General features: G+C 42.9%; 1 protein-coding gene across 2 annotated transcripts in view; it reads left to right on the forward strand.

The window, feature by feature from the left end:
- The window catches only part of adck1 (aarF domain containing kinase 1), a 185,169-nt gene extending 163,494 nt beyond the window's left edge, over nucleotides 1-21,675 (forward strand). The window contains exons 10-11 of one of the 2 annotated variants that reach the window (XM_064927552.1): nucleotides 6,696-6,889; nucleotides 19,903-21,675. In XM_064927552.1, coding sequence (XP_064783624.1) covers nucleotides 6,696-6,889; nucleotides 19,903-19,909 — 201 coding nt within the window. In that variant the 3' untranslated portion in view covers nucleotides 19,910-21,675. Of the gene's footprint in view, nucleotides 1-6,695; nucleotides 6,890-10,708; nucleotides 12,058-19,902 lie in introns of those variants that run through there. The other variant, XM_064927551.1, reaches the window with a different exon arrangement.
- Nucleotides 21,676-23,397: the final 1,722 nt, after the last annotated feature.

Consider the following 23,397-nt stretch of genomic DNA (forward strand, 5'->3'; position numbering starts at 1 on the left):
ATAGGGATAGGCATAGGGAGAAGGATGAAGGGATAGGCATAGGGAGAAGGATGAAGGAATAGGCATAGGGAAAAGGATGAAGGGATAGGGAAAAGGATGAAGGGATAGGCATCGGGAAAAGGATGAGGGGATAGTTGTGAGGGGATAGGGATGAGGGGATGGGGAAAAGGATGAGGGGATAGGGAAAAGGATGAAGGGATAGGGAAAAAGATGAAGGCATAGGGAAAAGGATGAAGGGATAGGCATAGGGAGAAGGATGAAGGGATAGGGAAAAGGATGAAGGGATAGGGAAAAGGATGAAGGGATAGTCATAGGGAAAAGGATGAAGGGATAGTCATAGGGAAAAGGATGAAGGGATAGGCATAGGGAAAAGGATGAAGGGATTAGCATAGGGAAAAGGATGAAGGGAAAAGGATGAGGGGATAGGGAAAAGGATGAGGGGATAGGGAAAGGGATGAGGGGATAGGGAAAGGGATGAGGGGATAGGGAAAGGGATGAGGGGATAGGGAAAGGGATGAGGGGATAGGGAAAATGATGAGGGGATATGGATAAGGATGAAGGGATAGGGATAAGGATGATAGGGAAAAGGATGAAGGGATAGGGAAAAGGATGAAGGGATAGGGAGAAGGATGAAGGGATAGGGAAAAGGATGAAGGGATAGGCATAGGGAGAAGGATGAGGGCATAGGGAAAAGGATGAAGGGATAGGGAAAAGGATGAGGGGATAGGCATAGGGAAAAGGATGAGGGGATAGTTGTGAGGGATAGGGATGAGGGGATGGGGAAAAGGATGAGGGGAGGGGGAAAAGGATGAGGGGATAGGGAAAGGGATGAGGGGATAGGGAAAGGGATGAGGGGATAGGGAAAGGGATGAGGGGATAGGGAAAATGATGAGGGGATAGGGATAAGGATGAAGGGATAGGGAAAAGGATGAAGGGATAGGGAAAAGGATGAAGGGATAGGGAAAAGGATGAAGGGATAGGGAGAAGGATGAGGGGATAGGGAAAAGGATGAAGGGATAGGGAAAAGGATGAAGGGATAGGCATAGGGAAAAGGATGAGGGGATAGTTGTGAGGGATAGGGATGAGGGGATGGGGAAAAGGATGAAGGGATAGGGAGAAGGATGAGGGGATAGGGAAAATGATGAAGGGATAGGGAAAAGGATGAAGGGATAGGCATAGGGAGAAGGATGAGGGGATAGGGAAAAGGATGAAGGGATAGGCATAGGGAAAAGGATGAGGGGATAGTTGTGAGGGATAGGGATGAGGGGATGGGGAAAAGGATGAAGGGATAGTGGTAAGGATGAGGGGATAGGGAAAAGGATGAAGGGATAGTGGTAAGGATGAGGGGATAGGGAAGAGGATGAAGGGATAGGGATGAGGATGAAGGGATATGCATAGTGAAAAGGTTTAGGGGATAGTTGTGAGGGATAGGGATGAGGGGATGGGGAAAAGGATGAAGGGATAGTGGTAAGGATGAGGGGATAGGGAAAAGGATGAAGGGATAGTGGTAAGGATGAGGGGATAGGGAAGAGGATGAAGGGATAGGGATGAGGATGAAGGGATAGTGGTAAGGATGAGGGGATAGGGAAGAGGATGAAGGGATAGGGATGAGGATGAAGGGATAGGGATGAGGATGAAGGGATAGGGATGAAAGTATAGGCATCTGGGATGGGATGAAAGGATAGGCATAGTGTAAAGGATGAAAGGGTAGAGTTATTTGGTATTTTATTAACATCGCTAATAGCTGTTGTGATAGAAGCAGATACTTTTCCTGGGGTCCACACAAAACATGAACCATTAAATAATTCTGAACATTAATAAACAACAACAGCTCAAGGACAGAACTACATCAATTTAAAATGTCACATGGCCTACATGTCAGTACATACACACAAAACCTAGCCATGAGGTCAAAGGAATTGTCTGCAGAGCTCCGAGAAAGGATTGTGTCAAGGCACAGCTCTGGGAAAGGGACCAAAAACCTTCTGCAGCATTGAAGGTCCCCAAGTACACTGTGGTCATCATTCTTAAATGGAAGACGTTTTGAACCACCAAGGCTCTTCCTCGAGCTGGCCACCTGGCCAAACTGAGTAATCGGGGGGAGAAGGGCCTTGGTCAGGGAGGTGACCAAGAACCCAATGGTTACTGACAGAGCTCCAGAATTCCTATGTGAAGATGGGAGAACCTTCCAGAAAGACCACCATCTATGCAGCACTCCACCAACTATGCCTTTATGGCAGAGTGGCCAGACGGAAGCCACTCCTCTGTAAAAGGCACATCACAACCTGCTTGGAGTTTGTCAAAAGGCACCTAAAGGACTCTCAGATCATGAGAAACAAGATTCTCTGTTCTGATGAAACCAAGATTAAACTCTTTGGCCTGAATGCCAAGCGTCATGTCTGGAGGGAAAGATGAACAGAGCAAAGTACAGAGATCTTTGAAATCCTGCTCCAGAGACTGGGGTTGAAGATTCACCTTCCAACAGGATAACAACCCTAAACACACAGCCAAGACGACGCTGGAGTGGCTTCGGGACAAGTCTCTGAATGTCTTTAAGTGGTCCAGCCAAAGCCCAGACTTGAACACAATCGAACATCTCTGGAGAGACCTGCAAATAGCTGTGCAGCCTCGCACCCCATCCAACCTGACAGAGCTTGAGAATATCTCAAATCAAATGTTATTGGTCACATATGCATGGTTAGCAGATGTTAATGCGAGTGTAGCAAAATGCTTTTGCTTCTAGGTCCGACCGTGCAGTAATATCTCAAAAGTAATCCAACAACTTCACAACAACTACCTTATACACACAAATGTAAAGGGATGAATAAGAATGTGTACATATAAATATATGGATGAGCGATGGTCGTGTGGCATAGGCAAGATGCAGTAGAAGGTATAGAAAACAGTAAATACATATGCGATGAGTAATGTAGGATATTTAAACGTTATTAAAGTGACGTTATTTAAAGTGACGAGTGATACATTTATTAAATGTATTAGTGGCCAGAGAGTTGAGTCAGTATGTTGACGCAACCACTCTGTTAGTGATGGCTGTTTAACAGTCTGATGGCCTTGCGGTAGAAGCTGTTTTTCAACCTCTCGGTCCCAGCTTTGATGCACCTGTACTGACCTCGCCTTCTGGATGATAGTGGAGTGAACAGGCAGTGGCTCGGATGCTTGTTGTCCTTGATGATCTTTTTGGCCTTCCTGTGATATCGGGTGCTGTAGGCGTCCTGGAAGGCAGGTAGTTTGCCCCCAGTGATGTGTTGTGCAGACCTCACCACCCTCTGGAGAGCCTTGCGGTTGTGGGTGGAGCAGTTGCAATACCAGGCGGTGATACAGCCCGACAGGATGCTCTCAATTGTGCATCTGTAAAAGTTTGAGTGTTTTAGGCGATAAGCCTAGATGGCCAGATCTGCAGAGAAGAATGAGAAACTCCCCAAATACGGATGTGCCAAGCTTGTAGCGTCATACCCAAGAAGACTCGAGGCTGTAATCGCTGCCAAAGGTGCTTCGTCAAAGTACTGAGTAAAGTGTCTGAATACTTATGTAAATGTGCTATTTAATTTGTTAATCTTTGCAAATGTATAAACCTGTTTTTGCTTTGTCATGGGGTATTGTGTGTAGATTGATGAGGGGGAAAAACATTTAAATCCATTTTAGAATAAGGCTGTAATTTAACTAAATGTGGGAAAAGGGGTTTGAATACTTTCCATTTACATTACATTTAAGTCATTTAGCAGACGCTCTTATCCAGAGCGACTTACAAATTGGTGAATTCACCTTCTGACATCCAGTGGAACAGCCACTTTACAATAGTGCATCTAAATCATTAGGGGGGGGGGGGTGAGAAGGATTACTTATCCTATCCTAGGTATTCCTTGAAGAGGTGGGGTTTCAGGTGTCTCCGGCGGGTGGTGATTGACTCCGCTGTCCTGGCGTCGTGAGGGAGTTTGTTCCACCATTGGGGGGCCAAAGCAGCGAACAGTTTTGACTGGGCTGAGCGGGAACTGTACTTCCTCAGTGGTAGGGAGGCGAGCAGGCCAGAGGTGGATGAACGCAGTGCCCTTGTTTGGGTGTAGGGCCTGATCAGAGCCTGGAGGTACTGCGGTGCCGTTCCCCTCACAGCTCCGTAGGCAAGCACCATGGTCTTGTAGCGGATGCGAGCTTCAACTGGAAGCCAGTGGAGAGAGCGGAGGAGCGGGGTGACGTGAGAGAACTTGGGAAGGTTGAACACCAGACGCCTTTCCGAAGGCACTGTAGATATTCCTCTTGTCCAGATGGGATAGGGTAGTGTGCAGTGCCATGCCGATTTCATAGTCTGTGGATATATTGGATGGGCGGGACGGTATATCCCGAGAGAGCCATAATTCCATGAAACAGAGTATGTTACAGTCCCTGATGTCTTTCTTGAAGGAGATCCTCGCCCTGAGCTAGTCTACTTTATTGTCCAGAGATTGAATATTAGCCCTCCGATTACAGTGAAGAACGAGACCTGCCTCTGTTCTGGACCAGCTATAGTTTTTCTAGGTCCATATTTGCAGCACCTGCCCATATGACTGGGCAATAATTAAGATAATATAAAACTAGAACCTGCAGGACTTTCTTTGTTGAGTGTTGTGTCAAAAAAGCAGAGCATCCCTTTTTTTACAGATACTCTTCACAACCATTGAATCAATATGTTTTAACTATGACAGTTTTCAATCTAAGGTAACACCAATAAATTTAGTGCCCTCAACTTGCTCAACAGCCACATTATACATTGTCAAATTTAGCTGAGGTTTACAACTTGTACCAAATACAATGCTCTTAGTTTTGGAGATGTTCAGAACTAGTTTATTACTAGCCACCTATTCTAAAACTGACTACAACTCTCTGTTTAGGATTGCAGTTATTTCACTAGCTGTGGTTGCTGATGCATATCGGCTTGAATCATCAGCATACATAGACACACATGCTTTGTTGATTGCCAGTGGCAGGTCATTGGTAAAAACAGAAAAGAGTAGAGGACCAGTAGAGCTACCCTGCGGTACACCACATTTTACATGTTTGACATTAGAGAAGCCTCCATTAAAGAAAACCCTCTGTGTTATATTAGATAGATAGCTATGAGTCCACAATATGGCAGAGGTTGAAAAGCCATAATCTGTTGTTGAAAAAAGCATGTGTGTTATGATCAATAGAATCTAAGGCTTCACTGAAATCTAACAGGACAGTTCCCACAATCATCTTTGTTTCAATTTCTTTAAACCAATCATCAGTCCTTTGTGTAAGTGCAGTACATGTTGAGTGCCCCTCTCTATAAGCATTCTGAAAGCCTGTTAATGTGTTTGCCGAGAAATCGCATTGTATGCACAAACAATACAGTCTAAATATTTTGTCAGGTATTTTTAGATAAGTGTAGCTGGTTCAGACTAAATGTTCTCTACTTCTGTCTGGCATACTGAACTACTGATGACCAGAGACCAGACTGGCTGCTTTGATCCTGGAATGAAACAGTCTACAGATCAGGCACTCTGTCTACCCTTCCTTTCCTTTAACACTATCCCTCTCCCTCCATCCCTCTCCTTCAACCTGGAGGGAAGCCAAAGTAATGGCAGAGCACCCTTTACTGGTTTTAACAGCCAACTAATCAGCTTGCTACCAACTCTTAGCAAACTTTGGGTAAAAAGGTTTTTATAAGTAAGTCAATAGCGTTTCTAGCGGTGTGAACGGTGTATCTGTGTTGCTGTTACAGAGACTGGAAGACTGTATTAAATGAGTCAGCAGAAAGACTCAGCCAGTCAGTCTGTGATCTCTCTAAGCTCTGTCAACAAACACACATCCTCTGGGACGTACGCTGACTGACTGCTCATACTGACTCTGAGAGACAGAGAGGCTGGACCAAGGAGACAGAGAGAAGGGGGGTGAGGGAGGGAGGAATCACAGCTGACTTCACACTTTAGAGAGAGAGAGAGACATCTTGATCAAATCAAATCAAATGTATTTATATAGCCCTTCTTACATCAGCAGATATCTCAAAGTCCTGTACAGAAACCCAGCCTAAAACCCCAAACAGCAAGCAATGCAGGTGTAGAAGCACAGTGGCTAGGCAAAACTCCCTAGAAAGGGAGTTTTCATGTTCATAAATGACCAGCATGGTCAAATAATAGTAATCACAGTGGTTGTCGAGGGTGCAAAAGGTCAGCACGGCCAGGTGGACTGGGGACAGCAAGGAGTCATCATGCCAGGTAGTCCTGAGGCATTGTCCTAGGGCTCAGGTCCTCCAAGAGAGAGAAAGAGAGAATTAGAGAGGGCATACTTAAATCCACACAAGACACCGGATAGGACAGGAGAAATACTCCAGATATAACAGATTAACCCTAGCCCCCTGACACAGAGGAATATCTTCAACCACCAATTTACCATCCTGAGACAAGGCCGATTATAGCCCACAAAGATCTCCGTCACGAGACAACTCTAGGGGGGCACCAACCCAGACAGGAAGATTACGTCAGTGACTCAACCCACTCAAGTGAATTGTCACTAACGTGGTCTTCTTGTCTGGGTTGTTCTACCTCTTCAATTGCATCTCCTGATCAATGTCTGACAAATTATCAATCTGTTGTTTTAAACAATGTATGTGCTTTGAGTATTGTTAATTTTATTTTCTGTTATTTCTCATGTCTGTGTGTGTCTTTGCGTCTCTCTCTCAGGACGTGGAGATCAGGTCGAACGCAGCTCTCTACCTCCCCCAGATCAGTGACCTGCTGAACCGCGTGCCCCGTCAGATGCTGCTGCTACTGAAGACCAACGATCTTCTCAGAGGCATTGAGACCACTCTGCAGACCAGAGCCGCCTCCTCCTCCTTCATCAACATGTCCCGATGCTGCACCAGGGCTCTAGCCAGGTAGACCCTGACCTCTAACCCCTAACCCTATTCCTGCAGACCAGAGCCTGCTTCTCCTCCATCATGTCCCGATGCTGCACCAGGGATGTAGCCAGGGAGACCCTGATCTCTAACCCCTGAAATCTAACCCCTAACCCTGCAGACCAGAGGGTTCCAGTCACTCTGTGACAGTCCTGCTGCTCTGTCCACCACACGCACCACTAATCTATGTGCATCCCCTTAGACAAGCAACACAAACACATGCTTTGACACACACATTTGTATCACATCAGTTTCAGTAATCATTATTTAAGCTTTAGGAAAATGTAAAAATTTCTTACTTGCGGTCCTTCCCCCTCCTCACTCTCTTCCTTCCTCCCTCACAGCTCCTCTCTGAATGTCTGTGTGTGTAATTGGCTGGCTGAATGCTGTGATTATATTGTACTTTCAGTGGCAGTCAGGAGTGGCCATATTGATTCAGTCTTACCATTGTAATGAACAACTCCATGATTGTCTCTGAGAAAAATCATTAGGACAGAGAGGAGGGGAGGGTGCTGGATGCCTCCGTGGGGAAAAAAGGGGGATGAGAGGGGTGGAGGAGAGGAGATGAAGTATGAGAAGGGTGGAAAGGAGGAGCAAGGAGAGTGGAAAAAATGAGGAGAGATGGGAGGATAGATGAGGAAAAGAGAGGTGCAATGGAGAAGAGGGGGAGGCAGTGAGATGTGAAATTCAGTGTTTTGCTCCAGCAGCTCTCTATTAAATCTAAGCAGTAGTTGAACACAAAATGCAGATCTACAGGGAATTAGATGGGGAATATTGGGCTTAATTGAGCTTGCCTGGCTCAAAAATAGTGGCGAAAGTGCAAACCCTGCCCATTTGCTCTGGCCCTCCAGGCAGATTCAATCGGACGCTCAAAGTATTTGAAAGAAAACAAATATAACGAGAGAGAGAGACTTTGCGATGGCTTTCCCTGTGCTGTGTAATTGGTTGGGAGAGGAGGAATGATGGCATAGACACGATGTCCCTTCAACTCTTTCCTCAAGGAGAGCACATTGTCCTACCACAGGCCGCACACACCAGAGAGAGCTGTCTGGTACAGCAGAGTCGATGTCTCCCCAGTCTGTGCTGTGACAACACTACAGTGTGGTGGAGGATGATCCTTCTAAAACAGTCAGTAGTCAGTCATGTTACAATCTCACCATGGTGTTATGCAGTGACTAACGCAACACTGGGATTCCTGGTGGGAGTCCCAGTATTCCACTGTTATACTGTACTGCGCTGTCTCATCATATTTCTTCTTTTTTAGGGGGTAGATCAGCTTTAATATTGCAGATACATTGTAGATTCCATCATTGTAATTGTCTGCATCACTTCCAATCCCCCATATATGTATTTTTCAAATACATAGTTGAAGTCGGAAGTTTACATATACCTCAGCCAACTACATGTAAACTCAGTTTTCACAATTCCTGATATTTAATCCTAGTAAAATTCCCTGTCTTAGGTCAGTTAGGATCACCACTTTATTTTAAGAATGTGAAATGGCAGAATACTAGTAGAGAGAATGATTTATTTCAGTTTTTATTTCTTTCATCACATTCCCAGTGGGTCATAAGTTTACATACACTCAATTAGTATTTGGTAGCATAGCCTTTAAATTGTTTAACTTGGGTCAAACATTTCAGGTAGCCTTCCACAAGCTTCCCACAATATAGCTGGTGTAACTGAGTCAGGTTTGTAAGCATCCTTGCTCGCGAATGCTTTTTCTATAGGATTGAGGTCAGGGCTTTGTGATGGCCACTCGTATACCTTGATTTGGTTGTCCTTAAGCCATTTTGCCACAACTTTGGAAGTATGCTTGGGGTCATTGTCCATTTGGAAGACCCATTTGTGACCAAGCTTTAACTTTCTGACTGATGTCTTGAGATGTTGCTTCAATATATCCACATAATTTTCCATCCTCATGATGCCATCTATTTTGTGAAGTGCCCCAGTACCTCCTGCAGCAAAGCACCCCCACAACATGATACTGCCAACCCCGTGCTTCACGTTTGGGATGGTGTTCCTCCAAACATAATGATGGTCATTATGGCCAAACAGTTCTATTTTTGTTTCATCAGACCAGAGGACACTTCTCCAAAAAAGTACGACCTTTATCCCCATGTGCAGTTGCAAACCGTAGTCTTTGGAAGCAGTGGCTTCTTCCTTCCTTTCAGGTTATGTCAATATAAGACTAATTTTACTGTGGATATAGATACTTTTGTACCTGTTTCCTCAAGCATCTTCACAGGATCCTTTGCTGTTGTTCTAGGATTGATTTGCACTTTACGCACTAAAGTACTTTCATCTCTAGGAGACAGAACGCGTCTCCTTCCTGAGCGGTATGAAGGCTGCGTGGTCCCATGGTGTTTATACTTGCGTACTATTGTTTGTATAGATGAACGTGGTACCTTCAGGATGTACCAGACTTGTGGAGGTCTTGGCTTGATTTATTTTGATTTTCCCGTGTCAAGCAAAGAGGCACTGAGTTTTAAGGTAGGCCTTGAAATACATCCACAGGTACACCTCAAATTGACTCAAATGATGTCAATTAGCGTATCAGAAACTTCTAAAGCCATTTTTTCAGTTTCTGGAATTCTCCAAGTTGTTTAAAGGCACAGTCAACTTAGTGCATTTTAACTTCTGACCCACTGGAATTGTGATACAGTGAAGTAATCTGTCTGTAAAAAATTGTTGGAAAAATTACTTGTGTCATGCACAAAGTAGATGTCCTAACCAACTTGCCAAAACTATAGTTTATTAACAATAAATTTGTGGAGTGGTTGAAAAACATGTTTTAATGACTCCAACCTAAGTGTATGTAAACCTCCGACTTCAACTGTGTGATTACAGGCTCAAAATGGCTAGAAACAAAGTGCTTTCTTCTGAAATTCTGTTCTGAGAAATGAAGGCTAGTCCATGCGAGAAATTACCAAGAAACTGAAGATCTCGTACAATGCTGTGTACTACTCCCTTCACAGAACAGTGCAAACTGGCTCGAACCAGAATAGATGCACCGGGGCCTCCCACTCCTATTTTGGTTAGGGACAGTTTGCGCTTTTCAGTGAAGGGAGTAGTACACGGCGTTGTACATTAACAATATCTACACTGTATTTCTGATCAATTTGATGTTATTTTAATGGACACAAAATGTGCTTTTCTTAACAAGGACATTTCTAAGTGACCCCAAACTTTTGAATGATAGTGTATATACATATATTTTTTTAAATATATTTTCCTTTATTACTTTCTAACCCTACCACCCCTCCCCTAATTGGAATAAACTAGTGAACAACAATGCGTAGGCCTCTACGTCCAGTTTATACATACTATTTTCATTTTATGGACAAAGTCTATTTTACTATAGTTCTATTTTGTTTGATTTTACTCCTGTCCTTCCTCTCCCTTCAACCTCTCCCATCCATCCAGTTTGATTTCTATTTGCCATATCTTTAAAACTGTGGTCTTTCACAAATGTTCTTAACCCATATACGTTTTACGGACACAGTATGTTTTACACTAGTTATCTTGCTATTATTTGTTGCTAGTAGTCCCAACCTTCAGCTCCATTCAACCCCTCCCAGCTATCTCACCACCATCCAACCCCTCCCAGCTATCTCACCACCATCCATATTGGATTTTGTCCTCTTTCTTTCTGTCCCCATCCATCCCTCCCTCTCTCTTTCTAATTCTCTCTCTTTCGCGCTCTCCCTCTCTCTCCACCCCTCTCTCTCTCTCCCCCTTCATCTCCCCCATAACTTGCTGGTTCCTAAGATTACATCACACCTTGTTTCCTGTCAGGCACAAGCGGAGCAAGGCGCAGTCGAGGGCACGGCGTCTCCAGATCACCATGTCGGAGTCTCTGACCCTTTGGCAAATCAGCCTGTACGAACTGTTCCTGTGGGTCAAGGGCTCAACGCTAGGAGGCTGGGTCGGTTCACTACTCAGCTGTCTACACTACACACACTGATCAGAGAAGAGAGGCAACTACACAGACACGCATAAAGACACACACACAGGCAGACAGACAGACACATGCACACTTATGGGTGTACGCATGCACACATATCACACTACGGCGTACACAAATAGGGCCTTTGGGATGCAGAGTCATGAAGACACACCAACAAAACTTGACACAAATGCATACACACAAACACACACACAGTTGACACATACACACGCACAGTCAGGCAATCCGCTCCAAATGCACGGAGACAGTTTAACCACTGTGTAAACCGATGGATAGACAGAGGTAAAACGCAAAAATATAAACGCAACATGCAACAATTTCAAAGATTTTACTGAGTTACAGTTCATATAAGGAAATCGGTCAATTGAAATGAATTCATTAGACCCTCATCTATGGATTTCACATAACTGGGCAGGGGCACAGCAATGGGTGAGCCAGTCCTTGCTAATCAGAATGAGTTTTCCCCCACAAAAGGGTGTTAACTATTGGCACGTTAAGTTCACATTTGGTGACAACTCAATCAATTGAAGATCAAAATTTGATGTTGAACTGACATCTGTGCCCAGTGAAATATGGTCAAAGCCACTCACTGTACATAAAATGGCAACAGTTTGTATTTATTCATGTTACCTCACTACTGTATGTACTGTAAATGTGCAGTGATGCAGAATGAAGTGTCATATTTTTGTTCAGAAATGGATGGACTGTTTTCCAAATTTACATTCCTCTGCTTTTCTTTGTTTATCTCCTCTTCCCCCTTGATTCTGCAACAATTCCACTCTCCCTCTTTCTTCACCTCACTCTCTCTTCTACCACCCTCTCCCTCTTCTATCTCTCTCTAATCTCCTCAGAACATTACTGTTACTGTCCAGCTTTTTCTAACCACTGGTTTCTCTAGCAAATTATTCAATTTACTGTAATCGAATTTTACCTTGACCATTGTCAACATACAGTTCCAAGACTGTATGTTTAGCATTGGTATTGCTATCATTTTATTATACGGATTTAAATTTGTCATCTTCGAATATGATTTAGTTTGTTGATTATTCTGTGAATTATTTTATTTTTCCTATTTATTGCTGTTGTTGGAGGTGTGGAGGAGAGAGGAGTTATTGTTCACTCATAATGAGTTTGCATGGGGAATGGAAATAAATGGAAATAATCCCAATTGAACACACACACTGCTCTCTCTCTGTTTTAGCTTCATTGTCTGTTCTGCAATGCATTGTATTTTGGGGGGAATTCTTGTCATTAAAAACACCAACTAAACAATTTGGATAATGCTGTGGGGGGGGCAGAGTTATGTATATTTACAAAATCTGTATTTTGTACAGCAACTGAGTTAATACATGTTATAATTACCTTATAGCTGTGAGTCTTTCTGGATACGTCTCTAAGAGTTTTGTACACCTGATTATACAATATTTGCTCATTAAGCTTGAAACAATTCTTAAGGTTCTGTCAAATTGATTGTTGATCATTGTTAAAAAGCCATTTTCAAGTCTCCATAGTCAAAACTGTAACCAGGCAACTCAGGAACATTCAATGTCATCTTGGTAAGCAACTCCAGTGTATATTTGGCCTTGTGTTTTAGGTTCTTTTCCTGCTGAAACGTGAATTTGTCTGTTGGAAAGGAGACTGAACTAGGATTTTGCCTGTGCTTAGCTTTATTCCGTTTCTTTTTATCCTGAAAACCTCCCGAATACTTGCTGATGACAGTCTAACTTTTTTAAAGTCACTGTTGTCCTCATGGTGAAATCCCTGAGCGATTTCCTCTCCGGCAACTGAGTTAGGAAGGACACCTGTATCTTTGTAGTGACTAAGTGTATTGCTACACTATCCAAAGTGTTATTAATAACTTTACCATGCTCAAATGGATATTCAATGTCTGCTTTTAAAATTGTTACCCATCTACCAATAGGTGCACTTCTTTGCAAGGCATTGGAAAAGCTCCCTGGTCGTTGTGGTTGAATCTGGGATTGAAATTAATGTAGGAGAATATAACACATTAGACCTGGTAAAAGAGCCTGAGACAGCAATGGGGTCAAACTGTAGAACCCAGTTCCTACATTTTAATATAAAAATAGATTTTATCAAATAAAACTATGCTACATTTTATATGATGATAAATCATATGATAAATCAGAGCAAGATTACTGAATGTAAGTTCATTATTTACCTTCAGAGGTGAATGTATCAAACCAGTTACCATGGTAAGTGTTTTGTTGTTGTGTACTCTCCTCAAACCATAGCCTGGTATTTTCTTTCTATAATTGCTACTGTAAATTGGACACTGCAGTTAGATTAACAAGAATTTAAGCGTTCTGCCCATATAAGACATATCTATGTCCTGGAAAGTTGGCTGTTGTATACAATGTTTTCTAATCACATTATTGCATATTGAGCAACAAAAGTCCTGGTTTAGGGACACCGATCCTGTAGAGGTTACTAAACACTATTATTGCACACAGTCCATGCAACTTAATATGTGACATTATTACTCCTGAACTTATTTAGGCTTGCCATAACAAAGGGTTTGGATACTTATTTACTCAAGACATTTCACCTTTTCATTTTTAATTCATTTGTAAAAAATAAAAATCTAAAAACATGAAATTATGGAGTATTGCGTGCAGGACAGTGGCACAAAACTTTATCAATTTTAAATTCAAGATGTAACACAACAAAATGTGAAAAAAATAATGGGGTGTGAATACATTCTGAATGCACTGTAAATGGCATGTTATAGTCACCAAATTCGTTTTTTTGCGATTTCACTTGGTTTTGAGAAACTTAACCCACCAGCAATAGACTTCCTCATGCTCGTTCTGCAATTGCAGGGGCACAGAAGAAACCGGAACAAAGGCTCCAAGAAACCCCAAATACATCATTATTTAGAGATATGACAAATGCAAAATTGTCTTAACAGTTCAACTGTAATTTTCTGATTTGTTTAAACGATTTAATTAAATCATGTTAGTTCACAATGCAGATAATGGTATTGCAGTTCCATACACCTTACTGTTGATCCCCACCCACTCAGCAACGATGGTAATTAATGCCAGTTTTAGGTTCTCTGCCGTGAGCCTCTCCTCCATGTTCAGTGGTCAGTTCATGGGACTTCATGTCCCACTTCTCATCATTTGGGGCGGCAGGTAGCCTAGTGGTTAGAGTGTTGGGCCATTAACCGAAAGGTTGCTCGATCGAATCCCTGAGCTGACAAGGTAAAAAATCTGTTGTTCTGCCCCTGAACAAGGCAGTTCCTAGGCCGTCATTGTAAATAATAATTTGTTCTTACCTGAATTGCCCGGTTAAATAGAAATAAATACATGTGATGGTGTGTTGCAGTGATGTATGACAGCATTTTCATAGTCCATCAATCTGTTGCGCCATGTATGGTGTTTGAGAGTTGGCGCTTTGTACCTGCAGAGCAATCATTGTACAATTTCTCCATCCAAGGCAGTCGGTTTTTTGACATGACATCTTGTAGCCTGGTTCTAGATGCCATCAGGGTATTGAAGCCGACCCTCTATTTCTGTAATCAGCGCTGTGATTTTTCTCACTCTGTCCCTTTTCACACTTCTTTCGTGTGAAGAGCCTGTCTGTCTGTTGGGGGCCTGCACTGCTGTCAGCAACAGTTTAGGTCTCACGGTGCCGCCCTTTCAGATGGTTAAGCATTGCAACTGTAATGCCTCGCCAAGTTTGCATTTCACCACCACCTCATTTAACTTAAAGTATTGCCATATAGGACTTCGCTACTGTCGCTTCCCTGTCCCACTCTCTGTATATATATATTGTTTGCCACTTATACTATGCTATAGCCAATGTAACTTCCTTTAGCTTTGGCCTGCGAACACACAGTCCTGACGAATCCTTTGTGTTCATGCTGTCCTTTCCTGCCAGACTCACTTATCACTCCAACAGGTGGGCTCTGTGCATAGGACTTCCGTGTGTGTGTAGTCACTGTGACTATGGCCACCATGGCTGAAATGGAACTGCTGAGTCCCATGTCACACTCATTTATAGCATCAAGTCCTGTGGCTACCAATCTCTGCTAACACACACACTCCCAGCAAGAGTCAAGGGTGCTTATGAACTTTTCTGCATGGGTTACATCCACACAAATTGCATAATTGACAAATTTAGCACTTGCAGAAATTGATAATATTTTCCTGTTCTTCGAATGCAGGGTTATGATGGAGTTAATGAGATTCTATGTCTGGTGATTTTCAATGCCAAGTCAGGTGAGTTGGAATTCGTCGTGGTTATGTTTGTATACATCGTGCAGGATTTATACCCTACAGCCACTTGAGGGGTTAGTGAAAACGTTGATGACTGGAATATGGAAAAAGTATCGTCAAACTTTCCTCTACTGCTCGTCCATTGTTCCCACAAGCAAGGGTGGAGGCCGATGACGTCTCATCAGCCCAACTCCAAGTTTGCAGTTGTCTAAAAAACATGTTTTATTTTATTTATTTTATTGTTTGTACTTTACTGTATTCATACTTGAGATATAGTTTTTATTTAATTATATCACTGAGTCAACCGCTCCATTGGATTTAGGTACTATCACAATTAGCTCAGTCTCATGTCAGAATTAGACGTTCACCAATGTTTCTCAAACTTCAAATATCAAAGTGTTTACAGCTAAATTTAGGCATTAACTTTGAATTTCTGATGTTTGGGTTAAGTTTAGGCATTAACCCTTACCTAAACCATTCGGAGGTAAGGTTTGGGATAGGCTTAAAACAAAATCTCAAAAACAACTATCGCTCTATTCGAACTTGCAATCTTTGGAGACAGATGCTTACACCCATCCTCTTCCACAATGCTCAAGCAAAACCGAAACCTACTTGAAGCTAGTTGCCATTTTCCACATCAGCTCCCGAGTCCTCAGACATGGATAGACGACGAATACTGATTTGTATCGCAGGTGACCAAGCTGACTATCAACCACTGACTGTAATTTCTAGTAAATACAGTCTGCTGTAGTTATGTGAAATATGTATAACATACTTTTGTGTATATAGTTTAACATACTTTTGTGTGTATATATAGTGTATGCGGACACCCCTTCAAATTAGTGGATTCAGCTATTTCAGCCACACCCTTAATGACAGGTGCATAAAATCAAGCACACAACCATGCAATCTCCATAGACAAACATTGGCAGAAGAATGGCCTTACTGAAGAGCTCAGTGACTTTAAACGTAACACTGTCAAAGGATGCCACTTTTCCAACAAGTCAGTCTGTCCAATGTCTGCCCTGCTAGAGCTGCCCCGGTCAAATGTAAGTGCTGTTATTGTGAAGTGGAAGCGTCGAGGAGCAACAACAGCTCAGCCGCATATTGGTAGGCCACACAAGCTCACAGAAGCGCATCAGCTCAAGAACTGTTCATAGGGAGATTCATGAAATGGGTTTCCATGACCGAGCAGCCGCACACAAGTCTAAGATCACCATGCGCAATGCCAAGCGTCAGCTGGAGTGGTTTAAAGCTCGCCACCATTGGAACTGGAGCAGTGTAAACGCGTTCTCTAGAATGATGAATCACGCTTCACCATCTGGCTGTCCCACGGATTAATCTGGGTTTGGCGGATGCCAGGAGAACGCTACCTGCCCAAATACATAGTGCCAACTGTAAAGTTTGGTGGAGGAGGAATAATGGTCTGGGGGTGTTTTTCAAGGTTCGGGCTCAGCCCCTTAGTTCCAGTGAAGGGAAATCTTAACTCTACAATATACAATGACATTCTTGACAATTCTGTGTTTCGAACTTTGTGGCAACAGTTTGGGGAAGGCCCTTTCCTATTTCAGCATGACAATGCCTCCATGCACAAAGCGAGGTCTATAAATAACTGGTTTGTCAAGATCGGTGTAGAAGAACTTGACTGGCCTGCACAGAGCCCTGACGTCAACCCAATCAAACACCTTTGGGATGATTTGGAACGCAGACTGCTTGCCAAGCCTAATCGCCCAACATCAGTTCCCAACCTCACTAATGCTCTTGTGGCTGAATGGAAGCAAGTCCCCGCAGCAATGTTCCAACATCTAGTGGAAAGTCTTCCCAGAAGAGTGGAGGCTGTTATAGAAGAAAAGGGGGGGACCAACTCCATGTTAATGGCCATGATTTTGGAATGAGATGTTCAACAAGCAGGTGTCCACATACTTTTCATCATGCAGTGTATGTTTTAACTGAAATTCACACCTCTCACAGAATTGACCTGTCTGTCACCCTTAGCCTTGATTTGATTAGCCTTCCCACCCAGTTTGTATGTTTCTCCCAGCCTGGATACTCTCTCCCTGGGTAGGAGCCGGCAGACAACACCCTCATCTCTTTCCCCTTGTCCTAATGACGCTGGCCCATGAAGGTAGGGGGGGGTGTGTGTGTGTGTGTGTCTGTGTCTGGATGCCAGGCGAGAACCATCCATCTCTGTCACTGTGACCCGCCCAGTGCTGCCAACACTAATCTACCCAGTAATGGTGCCTTTCTCTCTGAGTTCCACTGTACAATTCTCTCGCCCTCTCAGAGCACCACTGTAAAAAAATGTTTTTATTTCTCTCCTTTCTCCCCCTCCATCCCCCTCTCTTCTCCTACTCCACTACCCCCTCTCTCACATTCTCTCTCCCTTTCAATGTTGTTGCCCACTCTGCTCCCTAGCTATCATTGAAATCTGTTTACATGTCAGTGTCAGATGTCGACCTCGCCTCCTGATTGACTGATAGCCTCACGTCGCTGATTTCTGATAGTTACCTAGTTTTCTACCGGGGATTCAGATGGCAAATGCATGTGATTTGTATCAGGAAGTGGTCCATTGTAATCACGTAGAGCTACTGGTTTCATCTCAAAAGCACCCTATGCCTTATAAAGTGCACTACTTTGGACCAGGGCTCATATGTCTGGTCAAAAGTAGTGCACTATGTAGGGAATAGGGTGCCATTTGGGATGCACACAATGAGTAGCTGAGATTATCTCTGATAAAGTGGAGGGAATTGGAGAACCTATTGCAGAGAATGCAGACCTCTGAGTCACTGAAGTCATCAATGACGTTTTATTTATATCTGGGCTGTAATGAAGCGCGTTGAACCAATTGTCCAATATAGAACAGGTCGTATTTCCTATGTTCTAGATCAAGAAAGTGTTCTACGTTCTAGATCTATAGGCCTATATGCTCTGTTTCTATAGGAAAGCCATTGTGTGACCCTTTGACATTTTGAGGCTATCCAACCAGTAACAGTGGTTTAAGCCCCGGACCCAGATTTAAGTGAAAAGGCAACCATGAAAGACGTCCTTTAATCTGCTAATGGAAAAGCACATTAGGTTTACGCTTCAATTTCATTCCTTCTGTAGTGAGAAACATTAGAGACCACACACACTTGCACACAAACGCAGAAACAAACACACAGACTTCCCCATACTCACAGCAGGCCCTGCTGCTGGAGGGTGGAAGTACTTTTCCCACTGTCTGCATGTTGGCGGCAGTTGAAGCCCAAACCAACATTATTTTGCTCAGATGGTGAATTTATAGGATTATGTCCATTTTGTCCTTATTTTCCCTTCTCCCCTCCTCCTGTCATCTCTGTCCACCATTCCTCTGTCCTCTCCTGTAATCTCGGTGGAACAGAGAAACATACCCACCGGGCACACCACGTCATTTCATTGTGGAAATGTGTATCATCTTTGGTTGAGACGTTGCTCAATGAGATTTGAACCTTTTATTCACCCTCTCAAAAAGACAGCTAGAAGTTCGTTGAATTCTCCATGTGTTACCACTATGTTTTCAATCGTCTAAGAGCACAACCAAATTCAATTAGAAATCTGATTTTTGGTTTAGTTGTCATTTAAATGTGCTATCATTGCACTTTCCACCATATAAAAACATTACAAAGTTCAAATGGGAATACAATGTCACAATCAAATGACCTGGATTGTAGTTGAGATGGGGGTGCAAGCGCAACACAATATTTTTAATGTTTTGTTCACTCAGTGTATATTTTGTGGCACTGATTTAGGCTGACTTTAATTCCAGTTTGTCTATAAATTAACAACTGATATGTTGGATTCACCTCTCCATCTCAACCAAAAACCTTAGTTACAGAATAGAAATAAGTCAAACTTTAAATGCATTTCAATAGTTTTATTTGATCCTATCCTTTAACTTGGATGTTTTGTTGAAATGTAGACGTGAATCCATCATTCATTATTAACTTGAAGATTCAATTTGACATCAACAAAAGCTTGAAACCCTAGACCTATACTGTATGTTTTGTTCAATCCTGGTTTTAATTTAAATAATAGCTGTTGATATCTTTGCAATTGCTATACAGTACCATTGATGATATGTATGACTTATAGTATGGTTACATTTCATTTGCTCTGTTACAACTACCCTTTTGGAATGACTTCAATAGCAACAGTGAATCTGTTTAGTTCTTAAGAGATCTCTCAATAGTTATTCTCACAATAGCACATTGGTAGTAGTCAGTGACAAATATCAAAGTTAAGCTGGGCTTGGTTAAAACCCTGGATGGGAAACAAAATGGATAGCTGTAGATAGATAACCCTATTACAGGGGCTGAGTCACTGGCTTACTGGTGCTCTGTCATGCCGTCCCTAGGAGAGGTGCGTCACTTGAGTGGGTTGAGTCACTGATGTGATCTTCCTGTCTGGGTTGCCCCCCCCCCCTTGGTTGTGCCGTGGCGGAGATCTTTGTGGGCTATACTCGGCCTTGTCTCAGGATGGTAAGTTGGTGGTTGAAGATAACCCTCTGGTGTTGTGGGGGCTGTCCTTTGGCAAAGTGGGTGGGGTTATATCCTTCCTGTCTGGCCCTGTCAGGGGGTATCATCGGATGGGGCCACAGTGTCTCCTGACCCCTCCTGTCTCAGCATCCAGTATTTATGCTGCAGTAGTTTGTGTCGGGGGGCTAGGGTCAGTTTGTTATATCTGGAGTACTTCTCCTGTCTTATCCGGTGTCCTGTGTGAATTTAAGTATGCCCTCTCTAATTCTCTCTTTCTCTCTCTCGGAGGACCTGAGCCCTAGGACCATGCCTCAGGACAACCTGGAATGAGGACTCCTTGCTTTCCCCAGTCCACCTGGTCGTGCTGCTGCTCCAGTTTCAACTGTTCTGCCTGCGGCTATGGAATCCTGACCTGTTCACCGGACGTGCTACATGTCCCAGACATGCTGTTTTCAACTCTCTAGAGACAGCAGGAGTGGTAGAGATACTCTTAATGATCTGCTATGAAAAGCCAACTGACATTTACTCCTGACGTGCTGACTTGCTGCACCCTCGACAACTACTGTGATTATTATTATTTGACCATGCTGGTGATTTATGAACATTTGAACATCTTGGCCATGTTCTGTTATGATCTCCACCCGGCACAGCCAGAAGAGGACTGGCCACCCCTCATAGCCTGGTTTCTCTCTAGGTTTCTTTCTAGGTTTTGGCCTTTCTGGGGAGTTTTTCCTAGCCACTGTGCTTCTACACCTGCATTGATTGCTGTTTGGGGTTCTAAGCTGGGTTTCTGTACAGCACTTTGAGATATCAGCTGATGTACGAAGGGCTATAATAAATACATTTGATTTGATTTAGATCAACTCTCCAGTAGGAGGTGCTTTCCAACCGATTCGTTTTTTTCTGAGAGTGGACATAACGTTGAAGATCTGACGTTGTTTCAAAGGTCCAAATTCAACATACACCAGGTTTGTCTATGATGAAAAGTGGTTACCCTAATGACATAATACTATGGTTGAAATTTCACCCTCAAAACAAGTTTACTGTCACGTTGATGACTTTTTGCAAATCCAAAAGATTTTGCCACCTAGATTTCACATCACAATACGTTGACAGATTACGTTGAAACAACGTTGATTCAACCAGTTTGTGCCCAGTGGGTATCTTGTACCTAATCATGATCTAATTAATAATATTACACTGAATATCAAAGCATTATAAAAGTGCAATCAAGCTGATTGGAGGCCCAAGGCCTCAATCCCTCATCTAATCTCATTCTGTGGTATTATAAGCAGCTTGTCAAGAAATATAATTTCAAACAGAATTGACTTATCACAGATTAGAGCGAGAAACACAATCAGGAAGAGAGTGGGTTTTCCTTCCATCCCTACCTCTCTGTGTGAGGGGGATGGGGGGACTGCTGCCTGCCTGTCAATGTGCCTCAGTGACTTTCCTGTCTAAGCATGCGTGGAAGTGGAGGTTGGTTTAAGCAATTTCACAGCTGACAGTCTGTTTTTCATTGGGTCAGATAGAGTGGGTGTGTATGAGGAAGTCTGTGCGTGTGTGTGTACGTGTTTCCCAGTAGCGTCACCACAGAGGTCTGACCAAACAATGACTCAAATTAATCATTCCATTTATCCTGCCCAGAAATGACTACACAAATGTATTAGATAAATACTCTGACAAACCGTACATCGCTCTGCTGTATACTGTATGTACTAGGTGGCTCTGTGATACAGTTAAGCCATTTGACAGAGATATTACAAACCAAAACCACCAAACCGAAATCAAAGCAGCTACGAGCTGGCAGAAATGCAATACAAATTTGGGTGCTTTTGTACTGTGTTTCTGCATCAGTTGGAAGCGAGTTCATTTGATAGCATGAAATGACATTAGTATTAACAACATGGCTGCTTTGAGCCAGCAGCAGAACAGCATTTACTTCCTTCAAGCACTTCTGGGGTGTCAATATCTGACTGTGATATAAAAGACTGAAGTATGAGGCTTCATCTCCAGGAAAAACATTTTTATTTTCCTAAATCCCTAATCCTGACCCCGACCTCACTCCTAACTTGAAAACTGATCCTAAATTAAGAAATAAGTAGCTCATGTACTTGCTCATCAATTCTGTTGATAAAGCAAATGTTTTCCTCTGTAGTGTGGACATCTGATGGCTACTCTTCTATTCCCATCATTGTACAGTGAGATGGATTGAGGATGAGAGTGCTAAACCATATCTGTCAAACGATTTAATCTGGATCACGAAATAAATAGTTTTTCCTGTAGCCTTAGAAACAGAATGCGATGAGGTGTGTGTGTGTGTGTCTCTAAAACTTTAAACACGGGTAACTGGTACCTATATTGTACTCCCCAAGGGCTCCAGAGACTTTTCCAAAGGACCCTATGGACATAATGTCCAGCACTAACACGAGAATGTAACCCTTTTGAATTGGTGATCTGCTCACTATTATTAGCTTCAATGTGTTCCTCTCCAACTTCTCCACTACAATATCATTCCCAGCTTCGTATTATCCAGATAGATGTTGTGCATCTGCATGATTCTGCAATCTTTCCCTCCAGATGGAATAATGAAATAAATAAATAAACATGTATCTATTAGTTAGTGGTATGGGTTATTCACATAACCACAGAATGTCCACAGAGCACATAGAATCTCATTATTGTACTCCCGCTGTGTAGTGCACACCATCAAATAGAATCAAAATGATATATTTATGTTCTCTTCTCAAGTTCACATCCAGAGCAACAGCAGTAGTGCTTTCCCTCTCTCTCGTGGGTGGTGTCAGGATTCACTTTACACGCCGCTGCTCCATATCTTCTACTTCCCCTCTAATCGATCATCAAAGTGGCTCGTTATCTGTGTTTAATGTAATTAGCATCCCCCGAGCTGGAAGCCACAGAGAAGCTAGCTAGAGGAAACAGGGTTGTGTCTCAATAGATTACAGATAAAGTCTCTCCTTACAGGTGCTGGAAGCCACAGAGAGGCTAGCTAGGTGAAACAGCTGGGGTGTGTCTCAATAGTCTACAGATACATCCTCCACTCTCTCCTCTCCTTAATCTACACTGGAATCTACAGAAAAACTGCTGGGGTGTGTCTCAATAGTCTAAAGATACATAATTTCCTTGTCTCCTTCATTGGATCTGGAGGCTACAAGGGAGCTAGCTAGGGGAAACAGGGTGTTTCTCAATAGTCTACAGATACATCCTCTCACTCTCTCCTCTACTTAATCTAAACTGGAATCTACAGGAAAACAGCTGGGGTGTGTCTTAGTCTACAGTGCATTCGGAAAGTATTCAGACTCCTAGACTTTTTAAAATGTTACATAATAGCCTTATTCTAAAATTGATTAAAAAGCAAAAACAGGTTTTAGACATTTTTGTAAATGTATAAAAAATAAAAATAAACATTACATTTACTCAGTACTTTGACGAAGCACCTTTGGCAGTGATTACAGCCTCAAATCTTTTTGGGCATGTACCTATATTTGGGGAGTTTCCCATAATTCTCTGCAGATCCTCTCAAGCTCTGTCAGGTTGGATTGAGAGCCTCGCTGCACACTTATTTTCAGGTCTCTCCAGAGGTTAGATTGGGGTCAAGTCCGGGCTCTGGCTGGGCCACTCAAGAACATTGAAAGACTTGTCCCGAAACCACTGTTGCATTGTCTTGGCTGTGTTCTTAGGGTCGTTGTCCTGTTGGAAGGTGAACCTTCACCCCAGTCTGAGGTCCTGAGGGCTCTGGAATAGGTTTTCGTCAAGGATCTC

Source organism: Oncorhynchus masou, chromosome 21 (assembly GCF_036934945.1).
Source record: "Oncorhynchus masou masou isolate Uvic2021 chromosome 21, UVic_Omas_1.1, whole genome shotgun sequence".
Classification (NCBI taxonomy): Eukaryota; Metazoa; Chordata; class Actinopteri; order Salmoniformes; family Salmonidae; genus Oncorhynchus; species Oncorhynchus masou.